This window comes from Phyllostomus discolor, chromosome 4 (genome assembly GCF_004126475.2).
Source record: "Phyllostomus discolor isolate MPI-MPIP mPhyDis1 chromosome 4, mPhyDis1.pri.v3, whole genome shotgun sequence".
NCBI lineage: Eukaryota > Metazoa > Chordata > Mammalia > Chiroptera > Phyllostomidae > Phyllostomus > Phyllostomus discolor.
Genome location: NC_040906.2, coordinates 177,370,653 through 177,392,772, shown reverse-complemented (window position 1 = coordinate 177,392,772; position 22,120 = coordinate 177,370,653). Strand labels below are relative to the sequence as shown.

General features: G+C 33.9%; 1 protein-coding gene across 1 annotated transcript in view; it reads right to left on the bottom strand.

Moving 5' to 3' along the window:
• Positions 1–9,743: 9,743 nt before the first annotated feature.
• CLVS2 (clavesin 2) overlaps positions 9,744–22,120 on the bottom strand; it is a 63,522-nt gene continuing 51,145 nt past the window's right edge. Inside the window, exons 5-6 of the mRNA XM_028510385.2 lie at positions 20,434–20,654; positions 9,744–14,715 (exon numbers count right to left, since the gene is read on the bottom strand). Coding sequence (XP_028366186.1) covers positions 14,628–14,715; positions 20,434–20,654 — 309 coding nt within the window. The 3' untranslated portion in view covers positions 9,744–14,627. The remainder of the gene's footprint in view (positions 14,716–20,433; positions 20,655–22,120) is intronic.

The following is a 22,120-nucleotide window of genomic DNA, read 5'->3' as shown; positions in this document are numbered from 1 at the left end:
TGCTGGGGACCTGGCCCACAACTCAGGTGTGTGCCCTGACTGGGAATCAAACTGGTGAGCCTTTGTTTTGCAGTCCGACACTCAATCTCCTGAACCACACTAGCCAGGGCTAAAACATTTATTTTTAAATCAGTAAGTATTTAGCTTCTTACACCCGTAAGATTTTCTTTTCTTTCTTTTAATTTTCAATATTGGAACATATTGCATTGAGGAACGTGTCAAATTATTGGTGATTAAAAAACACATCACAAAGGGAGCAGCAAAATTCCTACAATATACTTTTCTTAAAAAATAAACTAGGCTTATTATTCTGATGCTTTTATTCTGTTAGAGTTCAAAGTTCCTATAATGGTGATCAATTTCAAAGGATTCTTGTGTATTGATATGTAAATATGCTGACAATATTTCCCTTTATAAAACAAGTAAAAATACTATATTTTAAAAAGAGAATGCTAAACTGACAAGAAAAAAACAGGAATCCTCAGATGATAAAACAAGATAGGTATAAAAATCCAAGAAAGAATATCAAATATTAATGACAACTATTGACCTGACTTTTTTTGCTGATTCTGTTTCACCTAAAGTTTTGGTCTGAATCGTTACTGAAGGTACAGGAGACAAAGCAAGGGGCCTGTACAGGATCGGCATATTTGAAACACAGGACAATGAATGAAGTTGGGACTACCTAAAACCAAGGTTAGACGCTGAATGAAGAAGGGAAATACTTGATCTCCGTCATTCACTACTAAAAACACCAATTCTATGTAGGTCAAGGATTAAATGTGAAAGGCAAAAAAGTAAAATATTCTGGAAAACAAAGGAAGAGCACATTTCTTAAAGAAAAAAGTACATAGATTTCAAAGGTTTTAATATTAGAAAATAAAAAAGACTTAAAATGAATAGTTTGGCACCCAAATTTACACCCATAAAACAAAATCTATGAAATTTATCATGAAGAAACAAATAAAAATATAATGAAATTAGTGAAACAGGACACAAAGGTACAATAGAATTTCAACTAAGCTATGTAAACAAGGCTTATAGCAATAGTAATAAAAGAATTTAGTGATGAGTAGTAGAAAGGAAATATATGTATTTTTAAAAAGTGAAGATTATTATAAAATGTAGGCAAATAAATTTGAAAACTTTGTAGAAAATGGTTAAATTCTTAGAAAAAGAGATACAATAACCAAAACTGATACAACTAGAAGCTAAAAATTTCAATAGTCCTCCAATCATTGAGGATACGGGATTAAGAGTTTAAATATTTACAGCAGGAAAATACCAGTTCCAGATCATTTTAATTGCATTCTACCAAACATTCGAAAAAGAAATAATCCAATCTTACCTGAACCGTTTGTAAAGCTAAAATTTTTAGAAATATACACATAAATAGTAAAACTATAGAGAAAAAAGTTAATAATCAACATGTTTTGGATAATCTCCTGAAAGCAGGAATAAGAGGGCATTATGTAGGAAGTCGAGGATTTCAGACTATTGATAATGGCTTTATATCTTTTATATCTTAGGGTGAGTGGTGAATATGTGGGTACTTCTCTTATTCTGTGTGTGTGTGTGTGTGTGTGTGTATAATGTACAGAATACATATATACTATAAACTTTCTATCAGAAATATTAAAATGGCTTCAAACAAAAACATTTTAAGATTTTTATTTGATTATTCAATAAATGATACATTCATAAAATTCAACAATGAAAAAATGTAGAAAGATAAAAATGAAAATTTCCTTCCCATCTTTGTTTCAATCCACCCAGTTTCCAACTCTCCTCACAACCAATGTATTAATTCCTTTATATTCATCTGCATTTCCTTAATATATAAACAAAATATATATTTTTATTCCCTTACCCACTTTTTTACATTGAAAATAACATTTTCTGACTATATCTCAGAAACCTTTTTTTCAGTATATAAAGTGTTCCCTCATTTTTTAAGATTTGTATAGTATTCTGGTTTATTTAAATAGATTGTATCAGATCTGTAATGTATCTTTTCTATGGATCTCATGTATTCTTTTAACATTTTTTCTACTTCTGTTTTTGCTGTTATCCTTTGAATATCCTTGGAAGTATTTTTTAATATGTCCTATGAAATATTTCTTGTGTGTGAGTACATTTGAAGGATAAATTCCCAAAAGTGGAGCAGCTAGGTGAAAGTGCACTTCCTTTTGTAGGTTTGATAGATATTGCCAAATTGTCATCTATTCTAAAAGCAATGTTAGAGAAAGCTTATTTCCCTTTTGCCTCCTGGAGAGAGAGTGTGTCATCAATCTACTCCATAGTTTGAATTTCTACTTTTCTCATTTGGAGTGTGTGATAGAATCTTTTTATATTCTTAGAAACACTATATTTTCTTTTCTATGAACAATTGGTTTATATCAGCTGCCCATTTCTCTACTGGGTTTTTCTTTTTCTTATCAATTTCTAGAAACCTTTTAATGTATTAGAGAACTTGACTCTAAGTCTATGATATGAATTAAAGTTTTTTTCCCAACTTTTCATTTATCATACTCTGGTTTCTCTTCAGATTATATAAATCTTTTGCCTTTTACCAACTTGTCATTTGTCTTTTGACATGCTTTATAATTTTTTCCATGCAGAAATTTTTGAATTTTGTTGATTCAAATGTATTTTTTCTTTTTAAAATTTGAATCATAGGTATAAAGCCCTCTATTCTAAGATTATCAAGGCATTCTTTCATGCTTTCTACTAATACATTAATGTTTCCTTATTTTTATTTGAAAATTTTTAACATGTTTGAAGTTTATTATAATACATAGTATGTTGTATGGAGCTATGCTTTTTCTAATCATAAATTATTTTCTCAAAGAGAAATAATATTTAAAGTAGATTACTATCAACTTAGAATATAATAGCATTATAGCTGTTTTTAATCATAATTTATGTTCTCAAACAGGAATAATATTTAAAGTAGATTAATGTCAATTTAAAATACAATAGTGTCATAAATACAATTGTTTTAAGACAGTTTGCATTATTTTAAGCCATAATGACTCTCTGTAACATGGATATTCTCAGTATGGGTCTAATATAAAGTTTTTGCACATTATTTTAAAGGTCATGAGAAAGCAGTTAAAAAGTCAGGTCAAATGAGAGTGGCCACGTAACCCCAAAGTCACCCTTTCATAAACTCATCAATAGCAATGCTGAGATAACCTCAGGCATAATCGGAAGCAGTCTTTTTACTCTCTTTTAATGAGCTGAAATAAATATGTTGCATTCTTAGGTTATTAACCAGTTAAAATCCATACTTCTCTCCAATATTTTTTAAGGATCTTATTTATTTATTTTTAGAGAGATGGAGAAGGGAGGGAGAAAGAGAGGGAGTGAAACATCAATGTATGGTTGTCTCTAGCACACCCTACACTGGGGACATGGCCTGCAACCCAGGCAAGTGCCCTGACTGGGAATCAAACCAGCGATGCTTTGGCTCGTAGACCTGCACTCAATCCACTAAGCTACACCAGCCAGGGCTCCAATATATTTTTTTAAGATTTGAGAATCTAATCTGTTAAAAATTCCAGCCCATAAAATTCTTATAGTAAATCCTATGATAAAAGCATATCATAAGGTAAGAGTTAATAGAAATACCTGAGTGAACCTGTGGGGAAACTCTCTCCCAAATAGTACCACAGCTCTCCTATGTAACACAAAGTTGCTTGCCAGCCATTATGATAGCAAAAGTCTCCAACATCCTGGCCTCCTACTTACTTTAAATCATTGACAAATGAAGAGAAGATAGTCAACAGTTAAGTTGAGTAGCTATATTGGGTTGCACCCCATCCCATTTTCTTGAAATCAAGGAACACATACATCTAAATGAACGATAGCTTCATTTAGTAACTACCATTTTATTTAGACATAGGCTTGAGAGAATTTCATCTTGCTGCAAGACTGGGCTCTCTATTGATTGCTAAAGTGCTGAAAGACTGGGAAGTGTGGATATGTACAATCTGTTTCTGATTTGAATGTCCCTGAGTGTTGTTCTCTTTGTGTTAGGAGCTATTTACCTAATACTGGTGGAGAATTCCAAGCACAGAAAATGGTGTGGAGAAAATGAAATGAGGTCATACTCAGGGAGAACACATTCAAAGCAACAGCAATATCACCAGACTGGTTAAGCCTTGGTTCTAGTACCAGCATTTCCCTTAACTACTTGTATGACTTCTAGAAAGATAAACCTGATGGGTCTCCACTTAAATGCTAATAAAATAAGCAATTTGTATTATTTAATCTTTAAAGTATATTCTAACAGTAGCATTTATTATTCTCAAGGAAATCAGAAAGATAAGTAGTTTTTGACTGTGGTGAGGGGGCCATGCCTGAGGGATAAGAAAACTTTTTTACTTAGGTGTTACTAATTATCTTTCTGTTACATTAAATTGCCAAATATCTTCATAAGTATTCCAAGTTAAAATATGTATGTTTCTATATTTAGTTTTTTAAAGTATTAAATGTATATCTATAGTTTGTTTTATTATTACTGAGAAAAAATTTGTTAAAACATCTTTATAATTCCCGTTAAATGATAAAAGATCAGCTATGGCAAAATAAAGCTTAAAATCCTTTGCTCCTTAAAATGCTGTCAAACACCTTTTGTTGTATAAAAATCACTATTTCTTCCTAGAGACTAGCTAAAATCTTCACTATGTAATGATGAGAAAAATAAAGTTACAAAGACTCTATAAATAAATAATACACAAAAAATAAGCAATCTGAAAGATGTCCATACTCACATCCAGAAACAATAGAGTATCCATTTTTTTCTTCATAAATGTAATGGATCCATTGTTGATGATCTGAAACACTCCTTTGTGAAAGTCAGTATGTGAAATGAGATTTTATTTTTCTGTTCATTAATTAACATAACACCCAGTGTCCCCTAACCCAAGCACTCTCCTTTAATGATTTTCTGTATGAATAGAAACAGGAAAACTGCATGTTTCCTTTAGATAGAAATTATTTGGTGCTTTTCCTTTATTTTATAAAAGGATATTTATTAACTAATGGCTTCTCCTAATGGAGTTATAACTAATATTTATGGTATCCTCTACTCTACCCATACATTGAGATTTTTCTCATGATAGCCCATGAAACCTTCAAAGGTTTTTTATACATCACCACTTTCTAAAAAGCAAAACTTTTCATTAAATTACATATACCAGCTAGAACTAATCTTCTCAACACTACCTGACTTAGCACCTCTGGGACCCTTATGGTTGGAACTCCCTTTATTGTGCTCTTTCTCAGAATTTGTTTAATATTTGGTTCTTTTTTTTTCTTTTCTGATAAAAATCAATGTTTATTTTTCAGTTATAATGAATTAAAGCAATACAGAATTTACCTTAAAAGGGACAAAACTGGGCAGGACCTGGTAGCTCTGGAGGACCCTGGAAGACACGTTGCGTTTCATTTTCCCTGAGCATCTTGTAGGCCTGACAACCAATGCCCATACTGGGAAGAAAGGAAGCAACCAAAGAACCCAAATAGCCATCCCCAAAACAGCATTGGTGTGAGGAGACTATGTTGCATTTTCCCAGTAAAAGAAGAAACAGATCATAAAATCTAGCTCATACTACTGATATCCCATTGCACAGATGAAGAAACAGTGCCAGAGGCCACTCGAATTAACGTTAAAATGCCAATGACAGTATATAACTTCATCTGCTTTTGTTACGCCTTCTCCACCAGAATGTGACTTTCAGAAGTCCAGGGCCTTTGTTTGTTTACTGTTATATCCCTGGAACCTAGAACAGTGTGTGGAGCAGAGTAAGTGCTCAATAAATATTTGTTAATGTTAAAAATAAAATAAACTGAAATCGTCATCAAATTCACTCTACTGATTTAAGGGTAGAACTTTATAACTGACTCTGGTTTCCATCTCCATTCTATCATTCTACAATTGAAGAGGTGATTTTTCCAGTGATTTGAACTTATACCAATTTTAGCAAATATATGTGTTAAATCAACAGTAACTTCCAAATAACATTGCAATGTAGCCACACATTTAAAGTCCACTTAAAAGCATTTTATACTTCCAAAACTAACACCAATTTCATTTGTCTCCATATTTAAATGACAAATTTAGTCATAACTATTTGATATGATATGTTTTTAAAACTTATAGGAATTTTTTTCACATTAAAAAAATTGAAAGGGCATTATGCACATTCACATTTCTGAATTTGAAATTTCATTTGGTGACACTTTATTTAACATAACTCCATTCATCCTCAGAAATCAAAAAGGACATAAAGTAATATAGACATGAAACATTTAATACTGTGGTTTCAAGAATATAATAGTGACCTATAAAATTTCAAAATCTATTAAAAAGTTGAGAAAATTGATAAAATTTACCAAGGAACATATTCCTAGAATTCAATTACAAAAAAACAACTTATAAAAAAAACAAAATTCAGTAAAAGATAACATGTATTACACGTGTATGCTTGAGCTCCAATCTTTTATTTTGGAAGTGATGATAAACACATTCTTGAAGATTGGCAAAAGAGCATGGCAATGGCAAATGGCTTCCATATACAGACTGTCAAGACTCACGTAGTAAGAAACACAAAAAAATTCTACCTCCTTTATAACAAGAACCATGTAGTCTGGTCTCAATAGAAGGTCTTCCAAATTACTCATTAACCCTGATTGCCATATATGTATGTAATTAACATGAAACATGATCTATATCGATTACCAACATGCTACGTAGTACCCATCTCAAAGCCAATAAAGGACTAGTTTGTCTGTCTTTTGAAAACATTTTCAAACATCTATCCTTATTTTTCCTCCCCCTCTTCCTTTTCCTTTCTAGTAAAAGTGCATAGGCATTTTCTCTTAGTCTGACCTCCAATATTGGAAAAATAATGGTCTTTTAACTTCCCATAATTTTTTAGCATGGAATTAACTATTAACTCAAACAAACTTTTCACCTGAGGTATCTTGTAGTCCCTCCAAGAGTACGTATAAGTCATGCATATGGTATATTACCTAATAATCTTACAGTAGCTTCCACAGATAAAGCTCAAACACTGGTGGAAAACTTAGGTTTGGGGGTAGAGACCAGAACTGTGGAGAGAGGTGATACAATTCTTAGTCATGATTCCATCATCATTATCAGAGAAAGAAAAATTCCCCCTTTGAAGATAAATAACAAAAGATGTTTCTTATTAAGAAAAAGTTCTCTCCTTAAATGCATACTACTGGCTACTATATAACTTGATGAAATAAATTAAGATTTTCATGCAATCTTTTTGGGTGTGCTACTAAATTTCAGGCACTATTCAAGGCACTGATAAACCTATAATGCAATAGTAAATAAGACAAACAGACTGTGTGTAGTTCACATTCTATTAAGAAAAATTTTTAAATAAACAAAATCAATAAGCTATGTGGTATATTAGGAGGGGATAAAAGCTATGAAAAAAATAAAGTGGAAAAAAGAAATATAAAAAACTATATGGCCATGTATTTTAAATAGGAAAATCTAGAGAGTTCTAAGAAGGTGACGTTTGAGCAAAGATCTGAAGGAGATGAGAATATTTTTCATGAGGATATCTGGGGGAAGAGGCAGAAAGAGAAGTGCAAAAATTCTGATGTGAAGGGATGCTTGGCAAGTTCTGGGTAACGCAAGGATGAGTTTGGCAAGAGAATAAAGAGAAAATGTTCTTAAGAGATGATCCAAGAAGAGTCAAGGTCAGAGGTGAGAGGATATATTATGTAGGGCTTGAGAAACAAGAAATTGAAGTATTTAATAATTAATTTTGCATTGTACAGACAAAAGTGCCAACCCAATCAGAAAATACACTCTTCGGCTATACTGGTGCTTACTAACTTCATATTGGCCCTCCTCATACTCGGTTGTAAGGACTTGGTTGGTATTCTTGCAGCAGGTTTTTGAGAAGAGTGAAATGATCTGAGTGAGCTCACTCTTAATCACATGTTGTAACCTGACCTTAGGGGCCAAGGGCCAAAGCAAGAAGGCTAGTTTTCAGATTGTTAAAATATAACAGGTGGAGATAAAGTTGAACTCTTGGTCCGACAGATGATTTATAAAGTGGTCAGTGTGGTTTTACATACTTTGAAAGAAAGCCAACCATATCTGCTAGTTGATTGGATGTGACTGAGTCAAAGATTGGTGGAGAGCAAGAGAAGCTGACTTCAAAGTTTTAAGTTCTAGACACTTGAAGGTTAGAGTTGACAGTGAGATGGGAAGTCTAAAGGGGAAGCCAGTCCAGGGGGAACGAAGAGAAGTTTGGTTTTGTAGATGTTAAATGTGAAACATCCAGTAGACATCAAAATAAAAATGTTTAGATATATGAATTCAAATGCCAGGATACTACCAGTCTTCTCCATGAATCCATAATACAGAGAACGTTTCATAGCTTTCTGGCACTAAAATCACATCATTACATATTTTTAAATTTTTAGGTAAGAATTTATAAATCAGCATGCAAATATTTCAGTTCTATGCAACAGAGTCAATTATGTTTATATGTATATAATGTAGCATTTTTTCTTAAAAGGCAACAAAGCATTTATGGTTTCTATCTGACACTTGATGATTCCAGTTATTCAAAAAAGGAGAGCTTGCTTATTTTCAGTTTTAGAGAGAGGCGATGCTCTGAGATGAGTTTATGATAATGTTGTTGCTGTGTGGGGACAGACCATCACATCATCATGGCCTCTTTGCATTGGCCAAGTAGTTAACTCTTGATATCAGAAACCCATGGCATTTAAAAATAGTCTTCTGCATTTACACTATAATTCCCTTTGGAGTGACAAGAAGTGAAGACCACATCTCTGGCTTTTCATGCACTCTTTGGTTACCCTGTGTTTATTCCCTCTCAGGATGCTTCCGCAGTCACTGCTAGAAACTCGGGCTCCTGCTGACATGGCTTTAAGAAGAGGTGGCAATACCGATTCTTGATAACCTCAAAAGTTGTACGGAAAAGTCATCTGTGTTTGAGCTGAAGAAAGTAAAATCTGCTGTAGAGGGTTCTAGGTAAGTGACTTTTTCTTCATTGATGGTCTTTTCATCCACAGGTAGATAAATGAGAAAAACTCAGAGAAGATATAATGCATATTTATTGAGTGGGTATTTTTTTCAAGTCAGGCTGAAAATTTTTATTTTACTTAATATTTTGAACTGGGGTTATTTTAATAAGATTTATTAAAACAACACTTTTTTATAATACAAATTTCAGCATTCAGTCACTTGTCTAATCCAATAAATTATGTTATTTTATTTACTGATCACTGTCATTGGTATATGCAACTTAAAAGTTAATTTACATCTCTATTCAAACTAGCTTTGAAAGCTTGTATAAAAGTTTAGAATACTGAAAATATCATCTTGATAAAAAGAATTGTGTTTTTCCCTTTAAGCCCCAAACACTAAAATATCAGAAAATTTTATGTATCCTCACCTAATAGCTAACTACAATTTCTCTCATAATAAAGTTGTTGCTGTTTATTTTAGATGACATTTTAGAAATCCATTTCACAGGTGCAACAGATCCAGTACTACCAAACTGAACATTTGCCATGTGCAAAATAAATGCTTCTTTAAAGCAGAAATATGTATTTATTAAAAACTTATACCATTTATGATACTGTATTTAAATGAATATATTCCTCAAAAGATCAAGGTATTTGAGCCAAACAGTACTGTATTTAAACCTTGATAAGAATAGCTTAGTATTCTTATCAAAGATTTGTATAATGACCTCTTATACATCTTACTTTTTCTGGAAGTTTTGAAAACAAAAATTACTTGGTCTTTGGAGTTTTATTTATTTTTCAACAAATATGAAAACTATATTAGCAACAAAGACAATGCTTTGCACCTCTATTATAAACCCATTATACATACTTTACTGCAATTTCTCAAAAGATTTAAGGATCAATTCAGTTTTAAAAGGTTTGTTAGAATTTATTTCACTGTTCCTTTATGTCCCCCTCATTCACTACAAGAAATAATTATAACAGAATAATAAATGCATTGATATTATTAAGGACAAAAATATTTGCATTTAAACTAAGTTGAGCACTGACCAAACACCTTCTAAACTGTAACAATGTCCACTGTGAACTATAAAAGTGCATTTATTATATTTAAGTCCTATACTTATTGGTTCCTAATTTTTTTTAATTTTTCAACAGTATCATTTTCACCCCTCCAGCACAACTTGAGTATTTCAATCCATAGAATTACTATTTTATATATTTTTCCTACAACTCAAGAGAATAAATTACTATACTCAACACAGAAAAGACTTCATAGTATTATCTCAACATGGGGCATTAACCTATGGATGTTTACAAAATAAAAACTTGATTTTGTGAAAAAAATTATCTGCTCTAAGCCATTAAGATCATAATATAGTAATGTTTCAAGGCCAAGTGTCCTTTCGTAGTTTTACTTATTTGCCCCATTTGCCCCATTTCAAGTAAAAGTAATGCTGAATAGTTTCAATAGCATATTGGAAAGCAACTAAAACAAAAAACAAATAGTTTTCACTACTGAAGATAATTATACACCCTGAATATTTAGCCACTTGACAATTTTGTTTCAATATATTTTATATTACCAGCTGAGTCTTACATGATCTAATGGCCTCATAAATTTAAAATGCACCATCATTTTTTAGGTTATGTATCTATTTAGTACATATTAAATGAAACATATGCCTACTAAGTTATTGATGTAAAAATGTAAATACCATATCCTAAAGTTCAAATACCATGCCAGAGCTCTGTTCATTTTATTCTGTGAGTGAAAAATCATTCTGAAATATCCCCATGGCTCATGGCAATTTTTCAAGTAATTATATTACTACAAAGTAAGAAGCAAAAGAGATAAATTATTAACTAACCAGACCAATTAGACATTTAGATAAATCAACAGAAGAATGCATAGCTTCTCAGCAGGTTTTCCTGATATAACTTTTCTAAAGGACCATAAACATGTCCATAACCCTTTAGGTTGTTTCTAGAAGAAAAGGAGGTCTGTCCCTAAAGTCTCACTGCCATGAGTCTAAGGGTTTTCCTTTTGTCAAGAGTAATAAGTATGTTCTCCAATGTCTAAAACAACTCTCCATTTTCTTGATGCATGAGACACATTTCTGTTCCCTCAGGAACATTACAGATACTTCAAATGTTTAATTTAACAAAGTGACCTAGTTTACAAAATTAAAGGGACCCTAGCTGTTTGGCTTTTCTGCTTATGAATATATGAATTTTTAGTACTGTAAAGTAAACAAGCATTTTATATGAAAAGACTTAAGAAATGTTTTTGCCTACATTTATGCAAACTATTATAGAAAGAGAAGAAAAAAATGCATGCCCACTTCAAAAACTTGCTTGCAAAACTCTATTTAATACCTGTATATTGTTTTAGCATAGTGCCAGGCTTGTCGATAGTGCATTCAAGTTACTATATTGGACTTACACAATAAAGACTTACACTGTACAGGAATGCTTATAATAAGGCCTCAAACAGCCTTCTTCAAATGATAGCTATATTTCCTCTGTACCATATAATCGTAGTTACTTTTTGGAAGAGAGTACAGATACAATCCATGTTCTAGTATCACTGTTTATCTCATTTTTAAAGAGGCACTTCTCCATATTTCTTAGAGTATATTTTCATGATAATATCTTCCATTTAGAATATCAGTCAAGAATGTGTGCAACTGTCACTGACAACATAAAAGTTATTTATTGTTAAAACAGCTTTAGAAGCAGCTGCCCTGAAACATTGGAAGAAAGAAAAGATACAATAGAAGGTAGAGCAAATAGGGTAAGAGAAGTCAATGAACTACTGGCCTATTCCAAATCGAATGTCATAAATCTTTAATGTCTACATATTTTCAGTAAGAACATACCTTAAAAAAACAAAGCATAGCTCTCAAAACTGACAGGCAAGTTCATCAGGGCAAATAGTCTAGTGTTTGTGTGTCAGTGTGTGTGAGTGGGCATGTACTATCACAGTTAAATTGAAAGATAGGGGTGCTTATTTGCTAAGTTTTATAACAATAGACACAGCTACGGGACAAAAAAATAAGGGGAAAAGTAGCTCCTACATGGTACTAGTTAGCTGAGGCTGAGGGGAAATTTTGTAAACTTGACTAAGTATCTCTTGACTATGCAGCTTCAAACACATTCCTAGGAAATGAGTTTTCTCACAGGCTGAACTAGATACAGCTATTTCAACAGGCATCATTATTCCAATTTTGTGCATTCATTTTAAAATATTTTACACAATCCCACCAATTCTGAACTGCTCATTTGAAGAAGAGCAGAAGAGCAACCATCCCTATGCAAAGTTTCCAAATGTGGGGCAGGGAGCCAGTGTGTATGATACTTTATAATTAGATAGGTAGAGATATAAGAAATACGTCTGCCTAATTATTTTTATAGAACGCCAGTCTAATGACAGGGGAAAGAAGCTGACTATTCTAGTTGACATTTTTGAAGCTGGTAGAGTTCTGAAAATTGGCAATAAATGAAAAGAGAAATCAATGAGAATGAAAAGTTCACTGCCTTCTGCACTTAGTTTGTTTGTATTTCATTCCAATGCACCATATTGCCTACCACTTGCTCATATAGTACATAAAGCCCAATACTGGGAAATGTGTGTCAGGTTGGCAAAACATGCAATAGTCAGGGTTCTTACACAGATAAGAGTTGTTGCAGCTTTTTATACTAAATTCATTCCCACCTCTATGATATTTATGAGTAGAACAGAGTACCTGAGAGTCATTAATCTTCCATACTTGACTAGACACTGGCATTTTTAAGGGATCTTTCATTCACGTTATTCATGTATATTTATAGACTTTTACAAATATTAAATAGTTCATTGGTGATACTGTAGACTGTACTGATCTTGAATTTAAGATTTTTCATTATAGAATTACAACTGAAAAGTGTTAAGCTTCTAGCTAAAAAGTGTGAAAAGGTTGATACACATCTTTATTTTTGTTGGTTTCCAAGAGTTTCTGCAGATATTTTTCTTTCAAAAGAATATTTTAATGGTAAATTCTCAATATCAAAAATTACCAATCTGAAAAGGTGGTAAAATTCTTGATTTTTTTCACACTAGAATTTGAAATTTAAAGTAAGCTATTTAAAGTGTGCTAAGATGGCAGAATTTTTATGAAATAGAAACTTTCAATGACATAAGGATTATAGAGTATATTTAAACTATGTTATGCTATCTCAGATGCCCTCAGATGCTTTCGTTGTATCTCCTGGATGCAATATGTTCTTTCAATCTTTTCTGAAAAGAAAATCTGTACTTACAGGATCACTGGGATAATTCACTTAAATGTGAGAAAACCTTTATTATTCTTGATCACCTGATATTGCCTGCACTATGTAGAGACCAGTTGTTTAGAAAAATAGATTTCACTAAAATGGCATGGATTCAAGATTGTATTACGAATTAGAATTCCTTTCAATAGGTTCACTAAAAATCTGTTTTACTACAACTCATTTTCATTAACTTTAGAAAAAGTGGTTTTCCAAAGTTAGCATCTCATGTAATAATCGATATCATCTCTAAAGACTGTTGAATAGGTATGTTTTATCTTACAAGCCTGTCACATCAAGGATTTATTATAGCTCAGCAAAAATATATGTTTGTGTGCAAATAGGTGTTTTATAAACCAGTGTATAATAAATTAGAAATTAGCCCCTTATCTGTATGTAGCAATTTTTATGTTCAAAATTAGCTGTCAAAACACTGTTATGTATGAGTTCTCTTTCTCTTGGTCAAAAATTTTTGAGGGATAAATGTTCTTAAAGTACATCAGACAGTGATTCAGTGGGGTCTTGAATAAAGGACACGTTGTGAAGACAGCAGTTTAAAAAGAATCCAGTCTCTTTCAAAATTCTACCTCTTAATTGGGAAAACATCTTTTTACAAGAATCCAGGAATTAAATAACATTGAAGAGTTCAAGTGTTCAGTGTACCAGATCAACTGCCATTCTTTGTCTCCAAAATACAAGGCCAGCGAGAGTCACTAGAATACATTTTCTGTGAAATGCAAATCACGAGACAGGAAATATGTTTATCATAATAATTCCCTATAATCATCTAGTTCCCTGTGCCCATTAAAAGTACATTTGAATATGACAGAGTTTCAGAGAAAAACAATGAAACGACCACTATGAGAGCTGAAATATGGCTTCATAGGAAACAGGGCTACATTTAATTAGCTTTGATTATCCATGTGTCTTTTTTCTTGTTGTTACAGTTCACATCACTGGCAAGGACTCATAAGCCAATTTTTTCCATTTTTAGTTATTACCAAAACTTACAAACTTGACATAAAGATTACATTATATTTACAAAGAACTTGGCACTTACAGAATAAATTATTGACATTTTCATCCAGACCAGGGCCCCCATGGTTCAGGCAAATGGAAAAGCCTGATGTCTTATTATATATTATGCTACATTAACAAGAATAAATAAGTTTCCAGCTGGTAATTCCTCCACAGTGCTGTCTCTGTTGCTGAAAACAAGTACCTTTCTTTTCCAATCCACGGGAAATGTAGAGAAGTTATCAGTCCAGAGAGAGCAAAGGTTGCATGTTTTCTTCCTCATTTTTATCCATGCGTTTTAGGACTGTAGGATCCACTACTGATTGGGATCTGGAAACGACAGAGGCTCTGTCAGTGAGTTATTACCAAATAATCACATTCTCTTCTCTGCCTTTTCTCCATTATTACTTCTCTCACGATGCGCATTATCGTCCTTTACATCAAGGGATTTATGAGCTGAGGATGCTGAGCATCAATTTGCATTAGAGGAAACGATACCCTCTGGCCTCTAAATGGAATACACAACAGCAAAGGATTCTAAATACACAATAATGGCCTTAAGTTTTCCTATTCACAAAGGAGCAAGGGTCTTTTCTTTGAAAATGATAATTTGTAGTATAGGACAGATGTATTCCAAATGGGAAATTATTTCAGTGAAATTATTATTATGAAACAGGAAATAGAAATTGTAGAAGCTTTTATTCCTGTCTTAAAGGGCTCTATGACACAAACTTAACATAAATGTGCATTTGTTTAAACATCATGTTTTTAATGATTATGTTAGGAAAATAGTTAAATTTGTATGTGAGTTTTGTTCAATTTCCCACTGGAACATTAGAATAAAATCAATCTTACTCTTGAAATTTTGTGAAATGTTTTAAGATTTTTAAAAAGTTAAAACCCTGAGGGGCTGAGTGAAAAAGATGAAAAAGGGATTAGGAAATACAAATTGGTTGGTACAAAATAGTAACATGGACATAAATATGGCATCGAGAATATAGTTAATAAGGTCATAATAACTATGTGTATAAATATGTGTGTGTATATATATATTTACATTGTCAAGTGGGGGCAAGACTTACTGGGGGATCACTTTGTAAGTTAAATAAATGTCTAATCCCTTTGCATATACCTGAAACTCATATAATATTGAATGTCAACTGTAATTTTAAAATGTTAAAAAGAAGATTGAAGTTAAAACCCCTCTTGGTTAGGCAGTAACCCTTTATGATTAGGAAAGCAAATAATTTGAAAATCCCTTACACATGCCTTTGATAGCAGGTGGAAACAACATAAAACAGGAAAGGATGAAAGTTAATGAGACATGCTACTGTTGTGGCAGGAAGCTGCCATCATAATAGCTATAGCATTAAGGAAGCAGCTGCCCTTTTAAAATTCTCCGCGGTAATGAATTTTTCCCCTGCTGCTGCATTCCAGCCAATTGGCTAATGCTCTGCCTCTTAGCAGACCTCATTAACTTTCAAACAGAAAGACTATAAGCTAAACTACAACTGCACGGGCTAATGAAAAAGAAAAGCCATGGAACTAATTATCAAAGTAAAAATAATTACAAAGTGAACTGACACATCCAGTCCTTCTTTTAAACAAACTTAAATTCCTTTCTGAAGAAGGAATGAAAGGAAGGTGAGAATACTAAAGTGGTTATTTTATTTCCTAATTCATTTTTACCATTTGGTCTCAATGATAGGTATCAGATGCTTCTATCAGAAAGGAGATTGACTAAAGGCAAGTGTGTATGTATTTGCCTCTACTGTCTTTGGAACAAATAACTTTTTTAATTAAAACTTATAATTTAAATTTAGTTTTCCAGGTATCATTTATTCATTTTTTATGCCTCTCCAATACTGTGCTAACCTTAGTGTTTAAGAAGAAATAGTAACATGGACATAAGTGGATCCCAACTCCAGTTCTGCCACTTACTATCTCTGTGACCAAGGGAAGGCTACTTAAAGTTGCTAAGATTTTGTTCCCTTATCTGTAAAATGGAGAACATAATAGCTACATCATACAGATGTATTGAAGATCAAATGCCATAATGCATGCATAAACCCCAGCACAAATTCTGGCAGCTAGCAAATGGTAGCAGTTAAGGAAACGATATATGGAATAGTATCGCCCATGTTCCAACATTAGCATCACCACTTTGTAGGCATGTGACATGTGGAAGTTACTTACCTTCTCTGCACTGGGTCTCCTCGTTAATAAGATGGGGACACTATTACCTTACTAGTTGTTTAGAAAAGCAAAGGATTCAATACATAAAAACATTAGATAAGTTTTTGCATGTAGGAACAATAGATGTTAAGTATTATTCAATAAAACTTAAGGTCACGTCAGCATAACCATATTAGTATCATTACTCATTGCAACTGTTATGTGCCAGGCACTATCCTAGGTACTAGAGATATAAGGAGAAAGACACTTGCCCAGTTTAAGGCAGCCACAATCTAGTGAACTTTATACCGCTTCATGTGACTATGCTATCCCTCCATGAATTTACACAGGGGGATCTAGTCTTTGTCTTATACATCCAGCTAAATTCACCCCAAGGGTTTATCTATAACTGTTTGGTGAAGGAATGATTTTTCCCCTCTCAACTTAAATATGAAAAAACTCAAAAAGAAGACAGAGGAGAAGAGAGCAAGGGGGAACCTAGAAACAGTGTCTCTTATCCTTTGTGGTGGAACTGTCATTCTCTGATGTAGAGAAGATAAGAGTCAAGTAAAACACATTTCTGAATCTCACGCTTTCAAATAGAACAAATATTATATGATACAAAGCCAGCACCAAACAAAGCATGTTGGAAATAATAATCAACCCATGTCAGAAGCAAGAAACTCAGAGTTGGGGAGGTTGATGTGCTGTGAGCTGTCTGCAGGGAACAAAATGGCCTAATTAATTGGAGAAAAAAGTCTGGATCCATAAAGACTTCAAAGGGTAGATAGACTGAGCCAAATCTAACAACATAATGTTAATTGATTAAAAGTAATGTGCGGAACCTGGTAATAGAGAATTAGAATATGGATCTAAAAGTAAAGAGACTTACTAGTGTTAGGCAGTGCACTGTGAGTTAGCAATGTGCTTTGGCTTCCCGAATGAGAGCCACAGGGCAACAACTGAAACAAAAGGAAGCCCATAAAGTCCACATGGCAAATCCATAATTCCAGAACCTCAGTGCAAGTAGTAACAGTGTCAGATGTTACCTATTCAATTCTAAATACAACACTTAAAAGGGGCCAATGACAGACAGCAGAGGCCTCCTTCATTTTTCAACCAGTACCTAGTAAGCACCCTTTGTGTGCCAGGGCTTCCTCCAGGTACTGGGGATTCAGAAGAGAACAGGACAGACAAAGCTACTGAAGTCTCCATGAAGCTTATGTTGGGGGTGCATATAAAATTAAATAACATAAGCCATTTCACAGACTGGTAAGTGCTATGAAGAAAATAAAGGAAGTAGCCCTGGCTGGCGTAGCTCAGTGGATTGAGCGCGGGCTGGGAACCAAAGTGTCCCAGGTTCGCTTCCCAGCCAGGGTACATTCCTGGGTTGCAGGCCATAACCCCTAGCAACTGCACATTGATGTTTCTCTCTCTCTATCTTCCTCCCTTCCCTCTCTAAAAATAAATAAATAAAATCTTTAAAAAAATAAATAAATAAAAATAAAAAAATAAAAAAAAAAGAAAATAAAGGAAGTGATTGATAAGGAATGACTAGAATGAGGAGGAAATAGAACTGAATAAGACCTGGTGACTGAGAAAAATCAAAAGACCCTCTTCAAGAGATGACCTTTGACTGGGCTAGCCACTGTGCAACATAGGAAAAGAGCATTCCAGCCAGATATGACAAGTATAAAGACCCTTAGGCAGGAACAAGCTGGAGAAGCTGAAAGAGGATAAACAAGGATGTTGGGTCTGAAAGGTGGAGAAAGATAGAAAAGGTAAATAAACTTAGAAAAGAGAGGCAGGCAGGATCAGATCACATACCACAAGGTAAGCCATGATATGGAGTTGATTTTATATGTATAATCAGCAGTCATTAAAAAACTTAAAGCAGAGAAGTAAAATAATCTGTTGCCATATGGATATTAAAGAAGGTAGTGGTGCAGTGTCGGGGCGGGGGCAAAGGCAGCAGGTAGGCAGTTTTGGAGTTAGTGAAGGTAAGCAGAGTGTGGGTGAAGGGGGTGTAGCCAAGGTCATAGAGGATGTGCCCAGAGGAGGGGATCATGTTAATACGTCACAGAAGGAGTGGCTTAAGAAAATGAACATAGCTGGCCAAGGAAAAGACGAGGGAACACTTATGACAACTGTCTTTGAGTCTTTATATAGCTCAGTTCTAGAGTGAGGGCTCTCTCTGTCATAATATCACAGAGGGGTAGATAGAGTGTATGTCAGCAACACAGAAGACTTATACCTCATGGGTTAGAGCCCTGTTTCACTACATATAGACTGTGTAACTTTGGAGATACCATATCGGTTTAACAAGGTTGCTCTGTAGATTAAACAAATTAATATAAACAAAAAAGGGACTAGTAAGGCCTAATTTGTGGAAAGCAAATGATAGATTACAACACTAATATTAAGATTATTATTTTATAAGAAGAAACCTATTCTGAGTCCATGTGTTTTAAATATTTTTATTTTAGAAAACTTTTTTGAGAATGTAATGAAATATATAACTTTTCTCTAGAAAAATGTACTCTTTTTTTTCCATACCTTTCCATACACAGCTTTGAAGACAACCTTTTGCACTTAATAGACCTCTTGAAGGGTCCATCCATGAATCCCTTTGGTTAGAGAGCAGAACTCAAATTATAAAGTCCTATTTTAAGAAAGGAGTTGAGAAAGCTGAACTTGGTTTAAACATGAGCTTGGTGACCAGTGGAGAAATTAAAACTGGAGATGTCATCAGCCTTTTCATTCTCTCCAAGGAGTGGTGGAGCAGAAAGGAAGACATCATACACATACCAAAAGCAGCAAAAAAAAAAAAAAAGCCAGCCCAAAGATCTGGGGTGCCATGTATGGGTCACAGCAATGACAAAGGAACAGAAGGCTTTCACCAGAGAAGGATGCAATACGCGTTTGGGATGACATGTAAGATGCACGTGGTCCCTCCTGAGCTAGGTGAGAAGAGACTTGCAGGAGCTGTAATTCCTTTATTTCTGTGATGAAAAATGAACCAATAATATTTGTTACAGTATCCACACAAACCCTGGGCCAGTGTGGCCTAGGGAAACCTGGGAATTAGATGTCTTTTAGTTTGCTAGAGAATGCAAGCTCAACCATAATTATGCGTTCATGCAAGTCTGGCAATTCTCCCACTCTCAGTCATCACTAGACAATGGCTAGATGTACATTCTATCCACATTAGATCCCAAATACCTAGGAAAGAGCCTATTACAAAGCACTTGTTCAATAAATTATGCACTGACTGAAAGAAAACAGGCAGAAAAATACGGTGAGAGTCAAAGCAGAGAGTCTGACTCAACAGTGAACTTTATAAAGATTAAAGCTGTGGGGAAATAGAGTGTTTTTTTCTCCAAGAATGACTAGATCTTTAAACAAAAACTTGGCAGAAATACTGTAAAGAGAACACAAGCTTCGAATATTGGTGTTTGAAGAGTTTGCATGCATGAGTGTTAGCTACAGGTCCCTTTCTTCAAATGAAATCTTAAATAGAAGTCTAACAAATTGCTTAGATAGGAGGGTCATTTTCATTGTGGAGCTGGGCACTGTGCCTGCCCCACCAGCCTGGCCTGAGAAACTCTACCAGAACCCTAAAGCGCAATTTGAAAAATCACTGAATTTAATCACTTCTAAGGTTGTTAGATTGTCTGTGAATTTGCAATAACACCAACTTGAGATTACCTTGAATGACTTTATTTGACTCAAAACTCCTAGACATCCAATCATGGAAGCATGAAATGCTTCTAAATATCACCAAATACCTCCTTCAAAAAATATAAAACGTGGAATTAGATTTGGGGGCCTCTACCCTGGCCCCAGCCCAATTCCCAGCTACCTTGGGCATACCTCTTCATGGACTTGGGGGAGAGTTCCTTTTCTACTTCTGTCACAGGCATGCTGAAGGAGTCCACATTGTATTCACTGTCATCGTCATACTCGTGGTCTAGCAGTGTTCTTGCCCATGTTCCCATGTCATAAGGGGGCAGCATTCCTCCAAACTCAGAGGGCAGGATCTCAGGATGAATTAGTTGGTGTAGACTATTCAGGTTATTGCCATGCAAAAATATCTATGAATACAAGAACAGGGGTGAGAGAAAACACAAACAAGAGAACAAATATTACCCAAATGCTGTACAGAGAGAGTAAGGATAGAAAGCAAAAGCAAGAGTTTTCCATGTCTATTAAAATATTTAAACCCCTCATCCACTCTGAGAAACAGGCAGGCTGGTACTATCATCCTATTACTTCATATGAAAATTCCAAGGCTCAGGGATTTTAAGTAGCTTCTAGAAGATCCAATAATTATTGACTTAAAGAGCTGGAACCAGAATTTGGTTGCCCGCTTCATAGCCAGGGACATAGCAGAATCTAATGTGCGTGTCAATCTGCACATCGTTCTGATGTTAGCTGTGCAAAACCGATAATGAACACTGCTAAAACAGCTTCTTCTCATGTGGGACTCATCAGCTACAAAGTCTATCCAAGTTATTCAGCCCAAAAGCTGTCACTGGTTTGACTTTCTCTTTATCATCCATAAAAACAAGAATACTGTGACTGCTAAATTACCACTTCATAATGCAAAGTATATGATGTGAATAAAAGTAGATTAGCATCATCATAATGAAAGGTTGAGTGAAAGTTCATGTCCCAAAGGACTTATGTTATGCAATGTTTCAGCATCTTCTCTACTGGAGAGTTCCATGTTTATTGTTCAAGTTGAAAATGAAATAATGGATTAAAAATGTAAAGCTAAATGCATATATTAATTTTAGGTATAACTGTTTACACAAAGCATTTTGTTAAACTGAAAAATTATTCAAGCTACATATTCAAGATCTGTTTGCCCAAAAATTGCTACCTCTTTTCTTTCATTTCAATATCAAAACTGCAAATCAGTCTTCTCTGATAAAGCATTGTTGTCATCTCATTTAAAATCATATAACACTTATTTAAGGATTATAGTTTATACTTTGGGTTCACGATGAACAGACTACCACATTCATCTTTGTTTTATAAACTTTTAGAATTAGTGATGTAAATACTTAGGAAAACAAAGAAAGACTAGTCTACAACATCAAATAAAATGAAAGGTATGGGAGTCACCAATTGACAAGTATTTTAACAAATTACAGAAGTGTAAAAGCAGCTGAGAGCAAGTCACTGGCCAAAATAGGCAGAAAAAAATCCAGCTGCCTGGAATATAAGATACAGAATATACAAAAGTGGAAGAAGCCATCTGTCCCAAACTACATCAAGTTAATTGCAAAGTTTATATATTACCACACCTTTTTGCAGAGCACAACAGCCCAGGAAAACCCATACACACACACACACACACACACTGCTAGGTTCTTCTCATAAGAAATGAAAATAATTTTTCCTGGCAAAGTTAAGCTCTAGTATCTGAAACCCATATTTTATTAGGTATATAACCTTTATTTTATCAGGTGCATTACTTCATGTAAGAAACTTTCTCTTTCAAGTCATGCAAGATGTATGGTAATAAATCCTTAGAAAAATAAATGTAACCCAG